This window comes from Malaclemys terrapin, chromosome 5 (genome assembly GCF_027887155.1).
Source record: "Malaclemys terrapin pileata isolate rMalTer1 chromosome 5, rMalTer1.hap1, whole genome shotgun sequence".
In the NCBI taxonomy this organism is placed as follows: Eukaryota; Metazoa; Chordata; order Testudines; family Emydidae; genus Malaclemys; species Malaclemys terrapin.
Window position 1 is genome coordinate 108,578,873 of NC_071509.1, and position 19,249 is coordinate 108,598,121.

Sequence of the window (19,249 nt, forward strand, 5' to 3'; positions counted from 1 at the left end):
GAAAGCAATTTTTATTCTATTAATTGAAAGCAAACAGAGCCTTGCAAAGCAACAATTATCTTAAACCTTCATATTGCATCGTCTGCACCAATCACAATCACTAGCATTACAAGCACTCAGTAACGACTCCTGAGCATAGCAACAAATATTAGTGGTTTTCAGCTTCAAATTGCTGCCTCAAGGCATCCCTGATCCTTATGGTCCCACGCTGCACCCCTCTAATAGCCCTTGTCTCTGGCTGTTCAAATTCAGCCTCCAGGTGCTGAGCATCAGTGGTCCATCCCTGAGTGAAGCTTTCACCCTTCCCTTCACAAATATGGAGCATACACACGGCTATAAGAATAGGAATACTGTCAACGGCCAGGTCCAGCTTCCCATAGAGGCAGCGCCAGTGGGCTTTTAAACGGCCCAAAGCACACTCAACAGTCATTCTGCACTTGTTTAGCCTGTTGCTGAACCGCTCCTTGCTGCTATCTAAGTGCCCCATGTGTGGCTTCATAAGTCACAGCATTAAGGGGTAGGCGGGGTCTCCCAGGATCACAATGGGCATTTCGATTTCCCTACGGTGATCTTCTGGTCTGGAAAGAAAGTCCCTGCTTGCAGCTTCCTGAACAGGCCAGTGTTCTGAAAGATGCCTGCATCATGCACCTTTCTGGACCAGCCTGTGTTAATGTCTGTGAAATGCCCACGGTGATTTGTGCCAAGCCATCCAATGTCACACACACATTGCCCAGAGTCATGGTCTTTCTGAGCAGGGTGCAATTAATGGCCCTTCACACTTCCGTCAACATGAGTCCAATGGTTGACTTTCCCACTCCGAACTGGTTAGCGACCAACAGGTACCAGTCTGGAGTAGCCAGCTTCCACAACGCAATCGCCACGCGCTTCTCCCACAGCAGAGCAGCTCTCATTCTCACGTCCTTGCGCCGCAGGGTTGGGGCGAGCTCATCACACAGTCCCATGAATGTGGCTTTCCTCATGCGAAAGTTCGGCAGCCACTGCTCGTTATCCCAGATGTGCATGACTATGTGATCCCACCACTCAGTGCTCGTTTCCCGATCCCAAAAGTGGCAATCCACTGTGGTCAGCACCTCCGTGAATGCCACAAGCAACCTCGTGTTGTAGATAATATGCATGGTGAGATCAATTTGGCACTCCTCTTGCCTTCATAGTTTAAGGAATAACTCCACTGCCACTTGTGACACGTTAGTCAGAGCGAGCAGCATAGCGATCAACAGTTCGGGATCCATTCCTGCAACCTGAAGAGGCAGAGCATGCAGTACATAAACCATTGAAAGATGGCACCAAATGTGGACGGAAGCACAGGGATTGCTGGGATGCGAAGCAATGCATCACGGGGCACTGGGACAGGACCCAGGATGCCCCATGGCCCCCTCCGCTGTGGCAGAAGAGGAAAAGATGCTCTGTGGGATAGCTGCCCAGAGCGCACTGCTCCGCATACTGCTGCAAGTGCCGCAAGTGTGAACATGCTATTGCGCAGGCAGCTGATAGTGTGAAGACAACAATGGTTTCCCTTCAGTGCTCTCTGAGTGGCGCTGTAACTGTCGGTGCTGTAACTCTGCTAGTGTAGACCTACCCTTAGTGTTTGTTAATACCATTCTGATGCATACTTGGGATGGTGTCCTGGAGTACCAAAACATCTGTACCAAAGTTCAGTAACTCACTGTGTCTATCACTGAAGACTTGCCCCCAACATTAATGAAAGAGATGGTATAGTAGTGAAGTGACTGCTACATGTAAGGCAGATCTCACTGGACTTAATATGGTAAACTGTTCTGCTGGTCACAGAACAGGCAGTCAGAATGCAAAACTGACCATAAGTCAACATGCAACCATGCACCATTTGTAGTTATAAAAATCTAGCCAAGAAAAAAACTGCTTGTCCATCAAGGCAACAAACGTAGACCACGGAAATATTCAAGTAGCCTCATTTATTTTGACTTCAACAACAAAAGAGTCAGTTCTGTTATTCTAAGATCATCACTCCATTTGAATTTTCTTGAGTCCACTAAAGAAAAAAAAAAAAAAAGAGTATCTAACCAGGCTGGAAAGATATGCAATTTCCTTTTCTGGAAATACTGCAATTAGTTTTCTTTCAGAAGAGAAGACAATTTTAATCAAGTCTAGTTTTTTTTTTAAGCTGACCAGTAATACAAACAATTTGTACTTTAAATTTAAATTGCAAGAAGTTAAGAATTCCACCAATATTTGCTAATAAGATGAGGCAACATTCAGCACATTACCTAAAAGTCAACTCTGAGCTCCAGGATATTTATTCCTGCCATGATTTTAGCTCCCAGCCTGCTGTTATGTCCCTTGCCCAGAATGATGCAAGGTAGATGACATTACTGAAACACACAGCTAGCTACTCTTTTGAGGTTATGTAAAAGGGTGAGAGGATGAGAAAGCAGCTTTAAAGTAATAGAATAAATACAGTTTTTCAGAGTGTGTTTTTTAAAAAAAAGCACACACCCCCACCAGACATAATCAGATAGGTTTATACTTGTTTTATTGAAAGTGATCCTTAGATAACCGGCTTCAATACAGGCTTACTCCATGCTCTGTGATGGCCGGGACATCATCAGCCTAGTGCATGCTGGTGTATTGCAGCGGAGCTTGAGTTAGCTAGCTACAATGCCCCACTCAGAAGAGCCAATGAAGCTTTCACCATGGATCTGCTTCCCATGTATTCGTGTTTTATTTCCAAAAGGTACAAGGAGGGACACTCAAGTAGTTCAGACAACCTACTGTAGGTCTATCCTTCAAATCCAGGCAAGATTCAGTCTGTAAGTGCATGTGACAATGTGTGCATAACTTATTTTGTACTTAAAAAAAAAAAAAACTTGTTAAGACATTTATCAGTAGGCCATACTACAGAAGACTTTCCTTTTCCCCAAAAATACATTTTCCAGAGTGTACCCACTGATCTCAAAATGAAGAAGATCACCATTAGCATGATATCTCTGACTGAATTACCCAAATTTAAAAGGTATTTAGTATTAAAGAATACAGTCATGTGTATCAAGTCTAAGGCACTGAATAGCAAACATAACTTACCCTATATGTGTAACAGCATCCCTGTTTTCACATTCAGTTGTCCATATTGCTATTTTATCACCCTTAGCTCTAACATTAACAACAGCTCCACATACATCATCGCTGTAGTCATCAAAGGACTCTCCGATAAGGCACAGCAGCTACAAAATAAAGACCAACTATTAAAGGGAGGTAAACAACCTGAAATAAAATTGTGTTTTATAGTGGAATCTTCCATTTTTATAAAGCAGTTTTATATTAGACATTATTGTACTAAATTTTTGGTGTACTGAAAACCTCTTACACATGGAGACAAACCATTTCCATTCTGAATAATCAAAACACTAAATATCAATGACTAAATGTATGTTAAAATTAGCGTAAGAAAGGTTTAGTTGCATAGCAGTGGAGTTCCCTTATTTCTTTTTAGGTGGGATGTTTTGTTTGAGGTTTTCCATCTATCTACAGGCTTCATAGCTGAAACCTTTATAGTACAATCTCTTTCATTAAAAGATGTTCTCTCCTCTGCCAAGCACTCCACACATGCCACAGTCATGCCCTCCATCTCCTCCCAAATCTCCAGAACTGTTTCTCTACATAGCCTGTCATCTTGAAATTCCCATCATCCTCCCAAATGCTCTTTCTGCTTCTTCTCTATACATCTTTTCAGGTATTTGGAGGATCCCTTTCGCGCCATGCAGCCCCACCAACTATACATTTTAGAAGTGTTTTGGCTGAGGATTCATGTGCGGTTGCTACGGAGATATGCAACATATATTCTTTCCCCAGGGGCTGAGCGCACCACCTTTGCTGCACACTCAGCTTCAATGCATGAGGAGCAATGGATCAAGCTTGGATCAAACTCCAAGGCACTGCAAACAGCTTACTGCGCCAACCCATGCTGTGACTGTACCCTGAAACACGAGTGCACATGATAATGCTCCCTGTGCACAATATTTACACAAATGCAGGTACTGCACAGATATGTTTACTTGCTATGATGGACCAACGTGGAGACCCCTCAGAGTTGGAATGGAAAGGTTAAATCTCTTCTCTTGGCGTAGGAAGAGGAAGCTGCTAGTAATGAATATAAAATCAGAAGCTAGGAATTGTAGAAAACTAATAAGAAGCAAAGGGACACAAGAAAAAAAATCTATGACCAGCAGAGTTAAGGACAATAAAGAGTTTCCTTTAGTACACTAGGAACAAAGAATCCTGACAATGGTATTGGTCCGTTACTAGATGGAAATGGTACAATTATCAATAATAATGTAGAAAAGACAGAAGTGTTTAATATTTCTGTTCTGTATTGGGGGGGAGGGGGGGGAACAGATGAAGTAATCTCATGATATGGGATAAGGCTTTCCACTAGGATCCCTGGAAGATGTTAAAACCGCTACTAAAATTAGACATTTTAAATCAGCGATAAGTAACTCAGAGGACAGGTCACTGATTTAGACTGATCTGGATTGTTTGGTAAGCTGGGCTCAAGCAAACAATATGAACTTTAATATTGCTAAATGTAAACGTGTACATCTAGGAACAAAAAAGTAGGCCATACTTACAGGATGGGGGAGACTCTCTGAAACAGACACTGAAAAAGATTTGGTGGTCATGGTGGATAATCAACTAAACATGAGCTCTTAGTGAGATGCTATGGCCAAAAGGGCTGCAGCTATCCTTGGATGTTTAAATATGAGAATGAAGGAGTAGAGAGGTTATTTCACCTCTGTATTTGGCACTGAAGCAGCCACTGCTGGAATACTACGTCCAGTTCTGCCATAATTAAAAAAGGGCAATGAAAAATTGGAGAGAGTTCAGAGAAGAGCCACAAGAATGATTAAAGGATTAGAAAACATGCTTTATAGTTACAGAATCAAGGAGCTCAATATATTTAGCTCAACAAAAAGAAGGTTAAGGGGTGACTTGGTTACAGACTGTAAGTACATACATGGGGAACAAATGTTTAATAATGGGCTCTTCAATCTAGCATAGAAAGGTATAACATGACTCAATGGCTGGAAGTTAAAGCTAGCCAAGTTCAGACTGGAAATAATGCATACATTTTTAACAGTGAGCATAATTAACTATTGAAACAATTTACTAATAGTCATGGTTATTCTCCTTCATTGAGAATTTTAAAATCAAGATTGGATGTTTTTCTGAAAGGTAAATTCTAGGAATTATTTTGGGGGAAGTTCTATGGCCTGTGTTATATTACAAAATGGGCTGGAGAAGTTCATCTGTGCAGATGAACGTAGCCCATCAATGGAAGTTTGTTTGCTTCATTTGCATCTTAGACATTATGTACTGATCATTTTCTTGAATAAAAAATTTCAAAATCACTCAAAAGTTTTAGACTTAAAAACACTGTTCAAAGCAGTGTGAGAACTAAACCAATTCTTAAAGATTAATTGGCAACTGCAACGGAAATCTAATGGCCATAACGTGCTAGTAAATAAATCAAACATAACCCCCCCACACACACATTTTATAGAAGCTGCACACAACTGCAAAGGGAACACATTATATTCACTTGAGTAGTAGAAGCTCTAAACTTTTAGGCTCATGCCACACAAAACATCTGAAGTATTATTTAACCAACAGCATGGTCTCTTAGTATTTGGCCATAAAATGCTACCAAGGACAGATAAGATGTGACAAGTATACTATTTATAGACATGTTATTTCTATTAGACAAGGGAAAAAATTAAATGCTGTTGTATCTCTATCTTAAGTAAAATAGTTTGTAGTTTTATTCCAAACTTAGCCAACCTAACAGAAGTTTGTGTAATATGTTGACAAATCAAGAGGACAGAAGGAAAAGGAAAGGGTTCTGATTTTGTTTTGATTGACCTAGTTGTGAAAAAATATTGAAACGATTAATGGAGCTGCTCCCTGATGTGTGACTGCATAATCACGCATCTATCTTCCTGTGTGCTTAGGACATGTGCAATAAGTTACAAGCAACTGAACAGTTCACTTTCCTAATCTTTGTTTTCATGTTGAAACAGAAAAGTTAAATTTTCTGTTTATAAAATGTATGAAAGCAATCCCATGTTGCTTGGATTTTTCATAATGTTTAGGTAGCAGAGAAGTAAACCAAGTGTCGTTTAGGTTGATCAGGATGGTGTGATTACATTACATCGAGAAACAGTATACTTAAAATATTTACAGTATACAGTAAAAATTAAAATTAATTATTTACCTCCCTGTAGTTTTTAAACTATAACTCTTGGGACTTTAAAGTTCTTTTATGCAATATTTATTATGGCGTATGAGAAATAGCAATTAGTCTGAAGATACTCATCTTGTGACTCTGCAACTCTATTACGTCTTTGGGACACATCACAAGGCTCTTATGGTGCCCATGGATCTGATACATGCAACACCTTCTCCACCAACACTCTGAGTTTCACTCAAAGTTTCATGTGAAATGGAGTATATGCACCAAAGCCATTTGGATCGCTTCGTGTCCTTCCAGGCAGAAAGAAGAAGTGACAGCAACAGATTCTGGGGTGCAGCGAGGCTGCCTTGTGTCAGCCGCCGTATCACACCCTAAAGCGGAAGTAGTCAATAGGCAGACTGTGGGCCAAATCCAGACCACCAGAGGCTTTTGAATGGACTGTGAACTTTTTATTTACTTATCATTGTTATTTTTGTATTATTTTCTCTGGAGTCTGGACTTTGATCAAAAAATCTGGACCTTGACAAAAAATAATTGATTGCCCCCTCTAAAGCCAAAGCTGGTCACCAGATCCCAGTGTAGGACAGTCCAGCAGAAGAGCTGGTATAACAATTCTTATGCAACCCCCTGCTTTGCTGCTGGTGTATAGCCAGGGCTCCCCTCTGGTCCATCTTATGCCAAGCAGCCATAGCATTCCTTGAGCCATAGGCAATCAGCATAAAATTTAGCCTTTAGATTGCCCTAAATTATACTGGGCACTGGCTCCTCACCAAATTGCATTGTGCTCTCCTCAGCTGTGGCAGAAAATATGGGCCAATATTGTATTTTCAATCACAAAATAATTCTGACATGTCACTTTGGTGTTGTATTAAGATTTACTGTTATATGATTGCTTATGCAGGGTGACAGTTTTGCAATGTACTAACCACAATTTAATACCAGGACATTCTGTCAAACATCTGACTCCACTAGATGCTGAAGAATCTATTCAGTTCTTAGGAGAAAGTAAACTTTAGCTTTTTCCATGTGATACATTTTGTGAACATACATACATTATCCTACGATTTTCTAGGAGTATTTGGCAGCTACAGCTTTTTGCATTTAATATTCTAAAGTAGTCTACAAAACAACAGGAGAACCTGGAAAGAGGAAAATGGAATCTTGTGTAATGCACTAGACAATTGTACTATCCCAGCACCGTTTTTGAATGCATAATATTCAGTATCCACTACATGAAATGAAAGAAGGTAAGTATAAAGGGATCTTATTGACAATGCTTACTTCAATTCCACTGTATGTATGAACTATTAAGAAAATAAAATGTAAATAAAAAATAGATACTCTTAAACATAACGTTAGAGACAACATGCAAATAATTAAACTTCACCAGTAGCTGAAACGTATGACTAATACTCTATATCATTAGGGTAAGAGGGCTAATCAGTTGTGTGCAGAATTACTTCTATCGGGGCATTGAACAGACAACTACCAGTTGGCTTTTTAACAAACATTTGCAAGTCACCTTTAAACTAGGGCTGTCAATTAATTGCAGTTAACTCACACAATTAACTGTTAAACAATAAAATACCAATTGAATTTTATTAAATATTTTTTTGGGGGGATGTTTTTCTACATTTTCAAATATATTGATTTCAGTTACACAGTATACAAAGTTGACAGTGCTCACTTTATATTATTTTTCATTACAAACATCTGCACTGTAAAAATGGCAAACAAAAGAAATAGTATTTTTCAATTCACCTCACATAATACTGCAATCTCTAACGTGTAAGTGCAAATCACAAATGTAGATTTTTTTGGTTACATAACTGCACTCAAAAACAAGATAATGTAAAACTTTAGAGCCTACACGTCCATTCAGTCCTACTTCTTGTTCAGCCAATCGCTAAGACAAACAAGTTTGTTTACATTTACAGGAGATAATGCTGCCCACCTTCTTATTTACATCAACATCTGAAAGTGAGAACAGGTGTTCGCATGGCACTTTTGTGGCTAGCATTGCAAGGTATCTACATGCCAGTTATGCTAAAAATTCATATGCCCCTTTATGCTTCGGCCACCATTCCAGAAGACATGCTTCCATGTTGATGATGCTCGTTAAAAAATAATGCATTAATTAAATTTGTGACTGAACTCCTTGGAGGAGAATTGTATGTTTCATACTTTGTTTTACCCACATTATGCCACATATTTCATGTTATAGCAGTCTCAGATGATGACCCAGCACACGCTGCTCATTTTAAGAACACTTTCACTGCAGATTTGACAAAACACAAAGATGATACCAATGTGAGATTTCTACAGAATGCCTGTTCTCACCTTTCAGGTGATATTGTAAACAAGAAGCAGCCAGCATTATCTCCTGCAAATGTGCACCAACTTGTTTGTCTGAGTGATTGGCTGAACAAGACGTAGCACTGAGTGGACCAGTAGGCTCTAAAGTTTTACATTGTTTTATTTTTGAATGCAGGTTTTTTGAACACAACTCTACATTTCTAAGTTTAAATTTCATGATAAAGAGATTGCACTATAGTACGCTCATTAGGTGAATTGAAAAAAACGTTTTTTTTTTACAGTGCAAATATTTGTAATAAAAAGGAAGTGAGAACTGTACACTTTGTATTCTGTGTTGTAACTGAAATCAATACATTTGAAAATGTAGAAAATATCCAAAACACTTTAAATAAATGGCATTCTATTATTGTTTAACACTGCTATTAATTTTTTTAATCGCTTGACAGCCCTACTTTAAATGTAATATGTAGCCTAATATTTGTATGCTTGTCTTACTTCAAATGATATGTCTGAGCATCATTAGGGTACCTCGTGTTTCACGACAATCTATTTGTGTAAGGAAAAAGTCATGAAAGATTTTAGTACTGCCAAATAGAAAAGCCCTTTGTAGTTAGATATTCAATGTAAGAATCTTAAGTTATAATATGCAATGTCAGAGAGCTTACTGTCTCTAGCCAGAAGCGATCAAGATCATTTCGTCTCTGCTGTTTAGTTAGTGTAATTAGCCATCGTCCTCCTCGCTTATTTTTCTCATCTTCCCACATAGGTTCAATCCCATCCTACAAATTGTACAGTAAGACAGTAAATGGCAAAATATCTCATTTGTATTTTATTATACAACATAAAAGGGGAAGTAACATTTAAATCTCAACACAAGAACAGAATTTACAGTTTAAGAATAGTAATGATTTTTCCCCACAGAGTACCTTATTCTAGGGTAGGAACACTGAATACTAAGAGCAACACCAGTTTCATGCTAAATAGTAAGGGAGAAATTTAGGAACTAAAAATTTAATATTTCTCAGACAGCTGAATTCTTATTTGTATAGCAAAGTCATGAATAAGTAACTTGAAGTCTGCTACAGAATGCTCTATGTAAACTGGTTCAAATACAGCCCAGGTGAGACATTTGTTTAGTCCTGTATGAAACTGGGCAACATAACCAGTAATTAAAACAAGGGGGTATGCCTACACTGCAAGCTAAAACCTGTGGCACTGAGTTTCAGATCCAGGTCAACTGACTACAGCTTGCAGGGGTGGGGGTGGGCTACAGAGCTAAAAATAGCAGTGTATATATTTGGGTTTGGACTGGAGTCTAGACTCTGAAACCTGGCAAAGAAAGAGGCTACTGTGACCAGCCCCCAGCCCAAGGAGGAACATGCACACAGTTATTTTTAGCCCCACAGTCCAAGCCTGAGTCAACTGACCCCCAAGATCTCAGACTTACTACCACAGCCTTTTCTTTTTACCAAGGACTCCTGAGTTATAGTCTTCAGTTTGACCACCAAGATTGTGTGATTTTGGCCAGGTTACTGAATCTTTGTGCTACGGTTTACTCAGGTGCAAAGTGGGAAAGTTGCTTACAGTCAAAGAGTGACTTAGTCAAAGTGGCATCATGGCACTCACTGTTTACTGCCTCAATGAATTCCAGAGCAAAATATGCAGGGTTTACAAATAATTTTTTTAAAACTGCTATCCTTTCAAAAAAAGTCAACCTATCATTTAAAAGGCAAACTGTGTTTTCTGATTCACGCATTGTCAGCAATGAAGGCTTTGCAATAGGAACTTACTTAACACTTGCTGCACTAGTCAGAAAAGAACCCAGCTCCCACTCCCATAGTGCTGTTAACGTTGCAGTGTTTGATACTATTAAAGATATTCTTTTATATAAGTTTTCAGAGAAGAGCTACAATTAAATATCTGTGCTTCACAGAACTTTGGATGAAAGTGGAAAGGTAGTTAATGATGTTAGGTCACTTTCCCACGTTTGGCACTCTTATTGGTAGCCACAGAGAGATTAAACTACTTCATCGCCCTGAGAAACAATTCCTCTAGGTCAAGATATAAGGCCACTGGCAGGATTACCTGGGAAAGCTTATAAAGCTGTTGCCAGTGATGTGCCTGTTGCCAGCAAGCATGAAAACCTCTATAAAACTTGCTTTGTTTGATAACTTTCATAAACACTACGTTCACTTAAAACACGGGAAGTTTTATTATGTATAAAGTACTAGTTAAACAGTCATGTGACCCCCTTTGTTGCATCCCAAAAAAATCACATGATATAAAGTAATGAATGGAAGATCTTTTGCACTATTAAAAACAACTTTGAAACGTGATCATATCAAGTACTTGGGCTCATATCTTGTAAAATTCTTACAATGCAGCCACAAACAAGATACAGGGTGATGAAAACCAATGCATCAGTAGGATCATGGGACTGAATTTTCAAAGCAACTAGTGATTCTGAGTGCCCAACTTTAGTCATTTTAAAAGAGTCTGATTTTTCAGAGGGCAGGTGCTCAGCACTTTCTGAAAGTTAGGCCCCTTTAACACATCTCCACCAGCTGAGCTCCCAATATCACTAGTCACTTAAAAAATTTTGATCATGGTACCTTTACTTATTCAAGAAAACAGTTATATAAGATTGTGATTTACATTAATAATTTTGAAAAGCTTACTGGGCATACCTTAAAAAGTGAGTAGTCACAGCCAGGCATTAAATTACTAGAGAGCTGGATATGGTTGTATAAACTATTTGAAAACAAAGAAAAACACATAATTGTAAGAAATACATTTAAAAAGTCCAGCAGTTTGTGAAGGTACAATATTGTTCTTGAAAGGCTTAAGAAAGCCGAATCCATACACCTCGGAGTTTGACTGACAAAACATGCTTAAAACAAACTGAACGGTACATTAAAATCAAGTTATTTAAACTTTTCTGAAGCTATCCCAACTTCAGCAGTATAGAAACCCAATATAAAAATGCATATCAATTTATATTCTGATGTCAAACCAGTTTTTAGTAGAGATGTTACTTATTTAGCTCTTTAAAAAGTACTGAGTTCTATCAAACAGGACAGAAACTGGTTTACATTCGCTCACTGGGATCCATGCTACCAACTATCATTTTTCAAAAATATTGCCATTTTCACCACCTAAACCCAAGTCTTGACTTAAGATAACGTGAGTTAATATTTCATACAAGTTTATCACATTAACGTTCGGGGCAACTCACTGAACAAAATTAATTTGTTTTGTATATTGTAATAGGAAGATAAAGGCTTAGGCTTCTGTGGCTCTTCTATCCAGAAGATGTGTTCATATTCTACCTCATGAACATCTATTACATTACTCCAAGGGTGGAGACCCGTAGGCAGAATATTTGACAACCAAATAAGGATGAAAAAGAGACAAGCATGCAAGACTCAGAAGTGAAGTGTATACTGAGCCAAAAGGAAGTGCTCTCCACCAAGCAATGCACAGGAAAAAACAAATTTTGAAAATGGAGTGGCGAGGGGCTTAATGCACAAAATTGGAGGAGTGTGAGGAGGAAAGGATGCTGTTGTAACAGATATTGCAATCACACGCAATATCTTTGGGGATCATAAATATATAAATCGTTGTATGACTGATTTACTCCATGGTGGAGAGTTACCACAGCTCCTGTAGGAACTGAAAAGAGTGGGGAAGGGGAGGGGGAGGGGGTTATTCAGGCAAATCACGCTAGGCAAGTAACATACCCTGGAGTGGTTGGGCATATACTGATTCAAGCTGGCTTTTCCAGAGACTGAGAGACAAAGAAAGGGCTTTTGGTATAAAAGGATGAACTTAACTGACACAGGGTCCTTTTTCTGATCCAGCAAATGGAAAGAACCTTCTGTCCAATGGGGGCCCCAATCATTGCAGAAGGATTTGAAAGACTTTGGCTTACTAGGGCCTCATAAGACTGACAGGTGACCTCTAGTCAGCTTTTAGCATACATGGATGAAAAATTGGCTGCTAACCTCTTGTAACTGTTGTTCTTCAAGATGTGTTGCTCATGTCCATTCCATTATAGGTGTGTGCACTCGCAATATGCACCGGTGCTGGAAGTTTTCACTGTGTGGTATCCATAGCGGACCAACTCTGGCGCCCTCTGGAGTGGTGCGCGTATGTGCTGATGTAAGGGGCGCCACCAGCATCCCCCTCCCTCAGTTCCTTCTTGCCAGAATTCCAACAGAGGGGAAGGAGGGTGGGTCATGGAATGGACATGAGCCACATATCTCGAAGAGCAACCATTATGAAAGGTTAGTAACCGTTTTTTTCTTCAAGTGCTTGCTCATGTCCATTCCATTGTTGGTAACGCCCAAGCAATACCTCCAGAAGCGGGTAGGAGTTCATGGACACATTGATTGCAACACAGCTCTGCCAAAACCATCATCATCTCTGGCTTGCTGAGTGATAGCATAATGTGTTGTGAACGTGTATACCGAAGACCATATTACAGACCATGTTTCATTTAACTATTTTAGTTAAAAACAATTTTAACAACCCCCCCGATTTTAAAAAACTTGAATTTTAACTAAATTCAAAAATTCATATGCTTGTTTTGTTAAAATATTATGTTTGCTGTTCAAAAAAAAAAATCCAGAATACATAACTTTGTTGTTTTAGTTAAATAAAACAATTTAAATGTCTGTCTGGGTGATGTTCTCCTCCCAATACAGCATGGCAAGAAAATCCTCCACATATTAATGATTAACCTGTTGAATTGGAGATATTTATGAAGTCATTGGGAGGTGAACTATCGGCTTCAATTACCTTTGGTAAATGAAATAACCAAACAATCATTCATTTTCTGATATAGCTGTAAAACTAATCTGAAAACTTTTCAAAATAAATCACTTTAAAGATGTATAGTGTGTACCTTCTAAAAATGAAACCTATATCTCTGAGATATGAAGAAAATGTATTAAGGTCATAACAATCCAGAAGAATGCACTTTTATGTAGAAATCCATGATTAAAATTGAGTCTTCCTGCCTAGTGATTTAAATCATGATTTAAATCAAATCCACCCTGGTACATTAGGTCTCCTGACCAAGACAGGAGAAAAGCATCAGAAAGCAAGCCTTTGCAGAGACCTTGCAGAGAGCAGAACCGATGACACTTTCTGTTCTGTCTGGTGGTGAACAGGTCCATCTGGGGAGCTCCCCACTTCTGGAAGAGCATCTTGATCACCTCCAAATGGAGGGACCACTTGTGGTGAAAGAAGAACCTGCAACCAGACACCAAGGAGATGCAAGGCTTTCAGGGGGATTGCATGCTGGATGCAGAAGTCCCACGGACGAAGGGCTTCCTGGGACAGAGCCGACAAATGAGCTCCCCCTTGCAAGCTGACATAGAACATGGAGAAACATGTTTTGTCAGTCAACACCTGCACCACCCAACTGGATAGGTGGGGAAGGAACAATGCGCAAGCCAGACAGATGGCTCTAAGCTCCCTGATGTTTATATGTAGCGCGAGCTCCTCTCACGACCATAACCCCTGCGTTTGCAGCATAGCGAGATGTTGCAGTGCTTGGAGCAGAGTCCGATGGGGCTGGCTCCAAGGGCTGACTCCATAAGGAGCGCTCTAAGTCAAATGTCCCGCTCCTTTTTGGTTTGCGGCTCAAAACTCTTAAAAATGTGACACTTGTTGCTCATATGGGTTCCACCCCCCCCCAAGCACTTCAGACCGTTTTGATGGGGATCACTGACGACTGGCATAGGGTTTTTTTGCAGCAGTAACAAGGCTTGAAGCCCACAATCAGGGCATGCCCCATCCCTAGGCTAAATCCCGTAGGGGACTAGCTATTACCATCTTATGCACTAAGGGAACTAAAACTATACAAACTTTCTAAGAACTATATACACAAGAGATTCACAACTAGGCACAGTTGAGAAAGGTAAGCTTGCCGAGGCAAGGAAACATTCCAGCACTGTCACTGGTGGTAAGAAGGAACTGAGGGAGAGGAGCTGGCGGTGCCCTGTATACTGGTGCATATGTGTGCCACTCAAGATGGCACCAGAGCTAGTCCCCGACGGATATCACAGAAGGAAAAACTTCCAGCACTGGCACATGTGGCAAGCACACACCCCTACAATGGAGTTGACATGAGCAAGCACTTGAAGAATTTTTATTGTTTTGAACATGTTTTCTCTGTAAAGCTTTTACCTTAATAAAGGTGCTTGCTTAGAAAGAGCTGTGGGGTAACTTAACTGCTCGCAATACACTGGTCATAGCCCCTAGAGAAAGGAAGAAACACGCTGGCCTTTACGCAGACTGGTTTGCTGAGGATATCACAGTGTAAGGCAGGCAGCTGTGTAGCCTTAAAAGCCCTGGTTCCTATCCAGAGACAGGTGATGGTTGGAGACCGGACTGGGAACTCCTGAGTGCAGCTTGGGGGAGAAATCCCTGAAACTGTGACAGCTGTCTCCACATTCTCTACTGTTGGGACCAGTGCAAAGGTTAGAACAAGGAATGAAGACTTCACTAATTTGTGGTCCATGACTACCTGGTTAGGTTCATCACCAGAAAGCACTGCCAGATTGCACTCTCCACCTGCTGCTTCAACTGGACCTTTATTTTAGTAACTGCTCTCAAACTACCACTGAGTTTGAGCAGGTTCATACAGTAGATGAAGAGCGCAAAATATCTTTCAGTTTAATACCCTGTAATTCAGAGATGGGCAAACTACGGCCCGCGGGACCGTCCTGCCTGGCCCCTGAGCTCCTGGCCCAGGAGGCTAGCCACCGGCCCCTCCCCTGCCTGCTCAGCTCGCTCGCTCCGCTGCTGGCACAATGCTCTGGGCAGTGGGGCTGTGAGCTCCCGGTCTGACCCAGTGCTCTGTGCCGTGTGGTGGCAGCGTGGCCTGGCTCCAGTGCTGCCAGCCACCGGTGCTCCAGGCAGCACGGTAAGAGGGCAGGGAGAGGAGGAGGAAGGGGTTGGATAAAGGACAGGGGAGTTCAGGGTGGTGGGCGGGGGGGAGCAGGGGGGAGCTGTCAGGAAGGAGGAGGGTTGGATGGGGCAGCAAGGGGCAGGGGTTCCGGGGACAGTCAGGGGACAGTGAGAAGGGGTGGTTGGATGGGGCAGGGGTCCCAGAGGGGCCGTCAGGAATGAGTGTAGGGGTTGGATGGGGCTGTGGCATGTGGATGGGGCAGGGGTCCCAGAGGGGCTGTCAGGAAGCAGGGGAGGTTGGATGGGGCAGGAGTCCCGGGGGGGAGGGCAGATAGGAGGTGGGGGCCGGGCCATGACTCCCTCCCCTAACCAGCCCTCCATACAATTTATGAAACCTGATAAGGCCCTCAGGCCAAAAAGTTTGCCCACCCCTGCTGTAACCAACTCTGACTGGAGCCATCCAGGTTAGTAAGTATTCTGCTAGTTCATGCAACCAGGTCTTGGTAACATGCATGTCCAAACTCATCCACGATCAACTTTATTAGCATAAAACCATGCATTAACAGCACAAATCAGGACAAGGTTTATATCTGCCAAAAACTGCTTCCCCAGAAATAGCGAGACCAGTGGGATCGTTGTCTTTCCCTGCCTACCACAACAGTGCTGAGAAGCCAAAGCTCACACAACTGACCCACACCTCATCCAAGATCTCCAAGTTTCAAGCATGTTCACTCAACTTGACAACCATCCTATGATGCACCTGCCAAAGCCGATTGCCTGAACAAACCCCAGAGTAGGCCACCTGCACACACTGATTTTTCCCCCACACTATCCACACAAAAACTCTCCTGTCCAACAATCATGTTATAACACAATCCCTCTAGCATCCCAGTAACTATTATTTCCACTTGTTATTCCCATGGGTGTCCCACACCAACATAAAGAACCCCTTTTCCACCTCATGTTACCACTTTCCAGTTTTCTCAGCTCTCACATCCAGAGGGCAGAAGCCAACAAAATCCTCAGGTGACCTTGCTACACAGAAGGTGGAGAGTCAGTGTTTTAAAAAGGTTAAGCACCAATATGTCTTCCCTCCGTCAACCACATCCCACCTTCAAACATACGTACTTTTTCCCTCCATTTTCCCAATGCACTGTCCCCATTTATATCACAATATACAAGACACTTAAAGACAGCCTCTTTAATTTCAGTAAAAGCAACCCACAGGAACCAAAATCATTAAAGAGCTCATGCCTAGGGCTCAGGTGCTGCTGTTAGTGGCCGGGCTCCAACAGACATGGGGGAGAAATGATTTTCCCTTCTACCTCTTCTGAAATGCTATGAAACTTCCTGTTTTGCTTAATTCCTATGGGACTCATAGTACCAATCATGTGACAGAATCTATATCCTTGGATAGCCAAGACAATTTCACAAGGGAGATGAAGAGTGGGGAAGTTTTATTTGGTTTCCAAATGTCTGGTTTCCCCAGTATCTTTGAGATCTATGGTACTCTGCCCAGTATCCATCTGTTATACAAATAAGAACTTTAATATATCTTCAATTCACCAATATCCCAGGCCCTCGTGAATACTGTACATACAACTTGCCTGGTTATTTCTACTCACTCTGCTTGATAAACAGGAAAGGTGTGTTCAAAATGTGCATAAGAAGGCCAAGATATTCAGAAGTGACTAGTGATTTTTGGGTGTCCAACCCGAGGCACCTTAAAGGGGGCCTATTTTTCAGAAAACAAACAAGCACCTGACTTCTGAAAAACTGGCCCCTCTAAGGTTCTTCAAGTTGGGTACCAAAAGTCACTAATAATTTCTGGCTAAAGTTTTCAGATACAGGATATTGTACACAGGAAATTATTACACCAAAAGCAGAGTTCAGGCTTCAATTTAATTCTGCTTATCACCCTGAAAAAAATCTAGTCTAAAATCTAGTCTACGTGTAATAAGCCATGTTTGAACCTTCAGGACTATATACATTGCAATATCAGACTGCAAGACAGAACAATCTGTTTATTATCAATACAATTACAATTCCATCCCATCCATGCAAGCAATAAAACAATATTTGATGGATTTAAACCACCAAAAAACCCAAGAAATAGTTTATATACAAGTTTGTTTTTTTGAAAAAGCTTCTCCTTCTGAAGATTAAGACGTCCACCCCAAACAGTTCGGACAAATTCCAATTTACACTCCAGAAACTAACTTTTAGTTAGTATCTAATGAGTACCATTTTGCTAATACAGAGAGGAATGTCAAGCTACTTCCCCAATTTTCCACAGGATTAGTATGTGGATTAAAAGTTTTACTTACGCCCAAAAATCTTCAACGGTATCAAACTTTGAGATCAGACGAAGGTTTGCTTGCCAGGTTTTGCTTTTGTCATTTTTGAAGAACCAGAGAGCCCACCTAAAGATAAAATGATGTACTGTACATTAAAAATAAATCAGAAATGAAGAGATTTGAGTACACTTATTGGATAACAAGTACAGAGAAGATGAGACACTGCCACTGAGGTAACAGCATGAAACTCAGTACCAATTCCTGGGTGGCAGGAGAAATTCAGAAGAGAAACAGGCTTAAATTCTAATTCTGGATCTTGGGAAGGTGACAGCCTCTGAGTCTCAACATAGAGAAGTGTTAGGAGGCCTAACCAATCATTTATGGGCAGCTATTTAAAATCCTTTTTGAAAGGTTTTATGTAAATGATCAGTGTTACATTCATGACTGAATGACCATTTGCTTGAGATTCACAACAAGGTTTTAGTTGTGCTTATAGGTAAACTGCAGCCTTGTACATCGAAGTGGACTCTTGGCTGTAATCTGTGAAAGACTGCTGACTGTTCATGTTAGGAGTACGCTAGGTCAGTGGTTCCCGTACCACCTTCTTTTAAAACTGCCATGAAGTGATGGAATATCAAGGTCAGATATAGTTTGGGAACCTCTTCTCTATGTGATTAGAGTCCTTTGTCCCCTTCAGCTAGGCGTCTCTTTCAGATAGATTTTGTCTCGCCACACATGCCAAGAAGCACTTCCCCATCATGTATATATTGGAATGATTAGAGATTAAAAAAATGAAGCTGACATTTAAACTTATTGACGACAACAAGCTTTAATGAAAAATCTTAAGGGTAATCTGTAAATATCTGCCTTATCTTATTGTACTTAACTTCTCATTGTTTGCTCAGAATACAACTTAAAGGCACATTAATATGAAACATTTCATCACAGCTCTACTCTGGTGAGTGCAATCTCACAACCAGAAAGGAGCAACACTGGTGTCTAAGCAGGACACTATGGGAAGAAGAGATAACACTCTTCAGAGTGCAGCCTCTAGGGTTCATTTCAACACCCAGGAACTGCAGGGAAAAAAAATTGCCATGGCTACAGGTCACAAAAAAGTCCGTATTCGGGAATATTTTCAAGAAATTCCTAGATCTTTGGGTAAAAACAAACACGTGCCACATGTAAAAAGTGTAACAAAGAGAAGTAGTGCCCGGTTATCAGACAAACATAAAAAATGCTCCTCAGAAGGCAATGACTTTGAACAGGACGTGGAGATGTCTGAAAAATCTGAATCAACTGGTTAGCAAACTTATTTCTGCACCATCCTTATGGACTTCCTACCATGTCTTCTTATGCTGGGAAATGACAACTTAGATTGTCAAATTTGTGTTTTGGGTAGATTACTTATGAATTTCAAAATGATTGTATTCAAAATATAATTGGTATGTTTGTTTTGAGAGTATTTATCAAT

At 40.7% G+C, this 19,249-nt stretch overlaps 1 protein-coding gene across 2 annotated transcripts in view; it reads right to left on the minus strand.

Annotated features, from left to right (window-relative positions):
- EIF4E (eukaryotic translation initiation factor 4E) overlaps window positions 1-19,249 on the minus strand; it is a 42,627-nt gene that overhangs the window by 4,413 nt on the left and 18,965 nt on the right. For both annotated transcript variants that reach the window (XM_054029898.1, XM_054029897.1), the window contains exons 3-6: window positions 17,806-17,901; window positions 11,248-11,311; window positions 9,226-9,339; window positions 3,079-3,218 (exon numbers count right to left, since the gene is read on the minus strand). In XM_054029898.1, coding sequence (XP_053885873.1) covers window positions 3,079-3,218; window positions 9,226-9,339; window positions 11,248-11,311; window positions 17,806-17,901 — 414 coding nt within the window. The remainder of the gene's footprint in view (window positions 1-3,078; window positions 3,219-9,225; window positions 9,340-11,247; window positions 11,312-17,805; window positions 17,902-19,249) is intronic.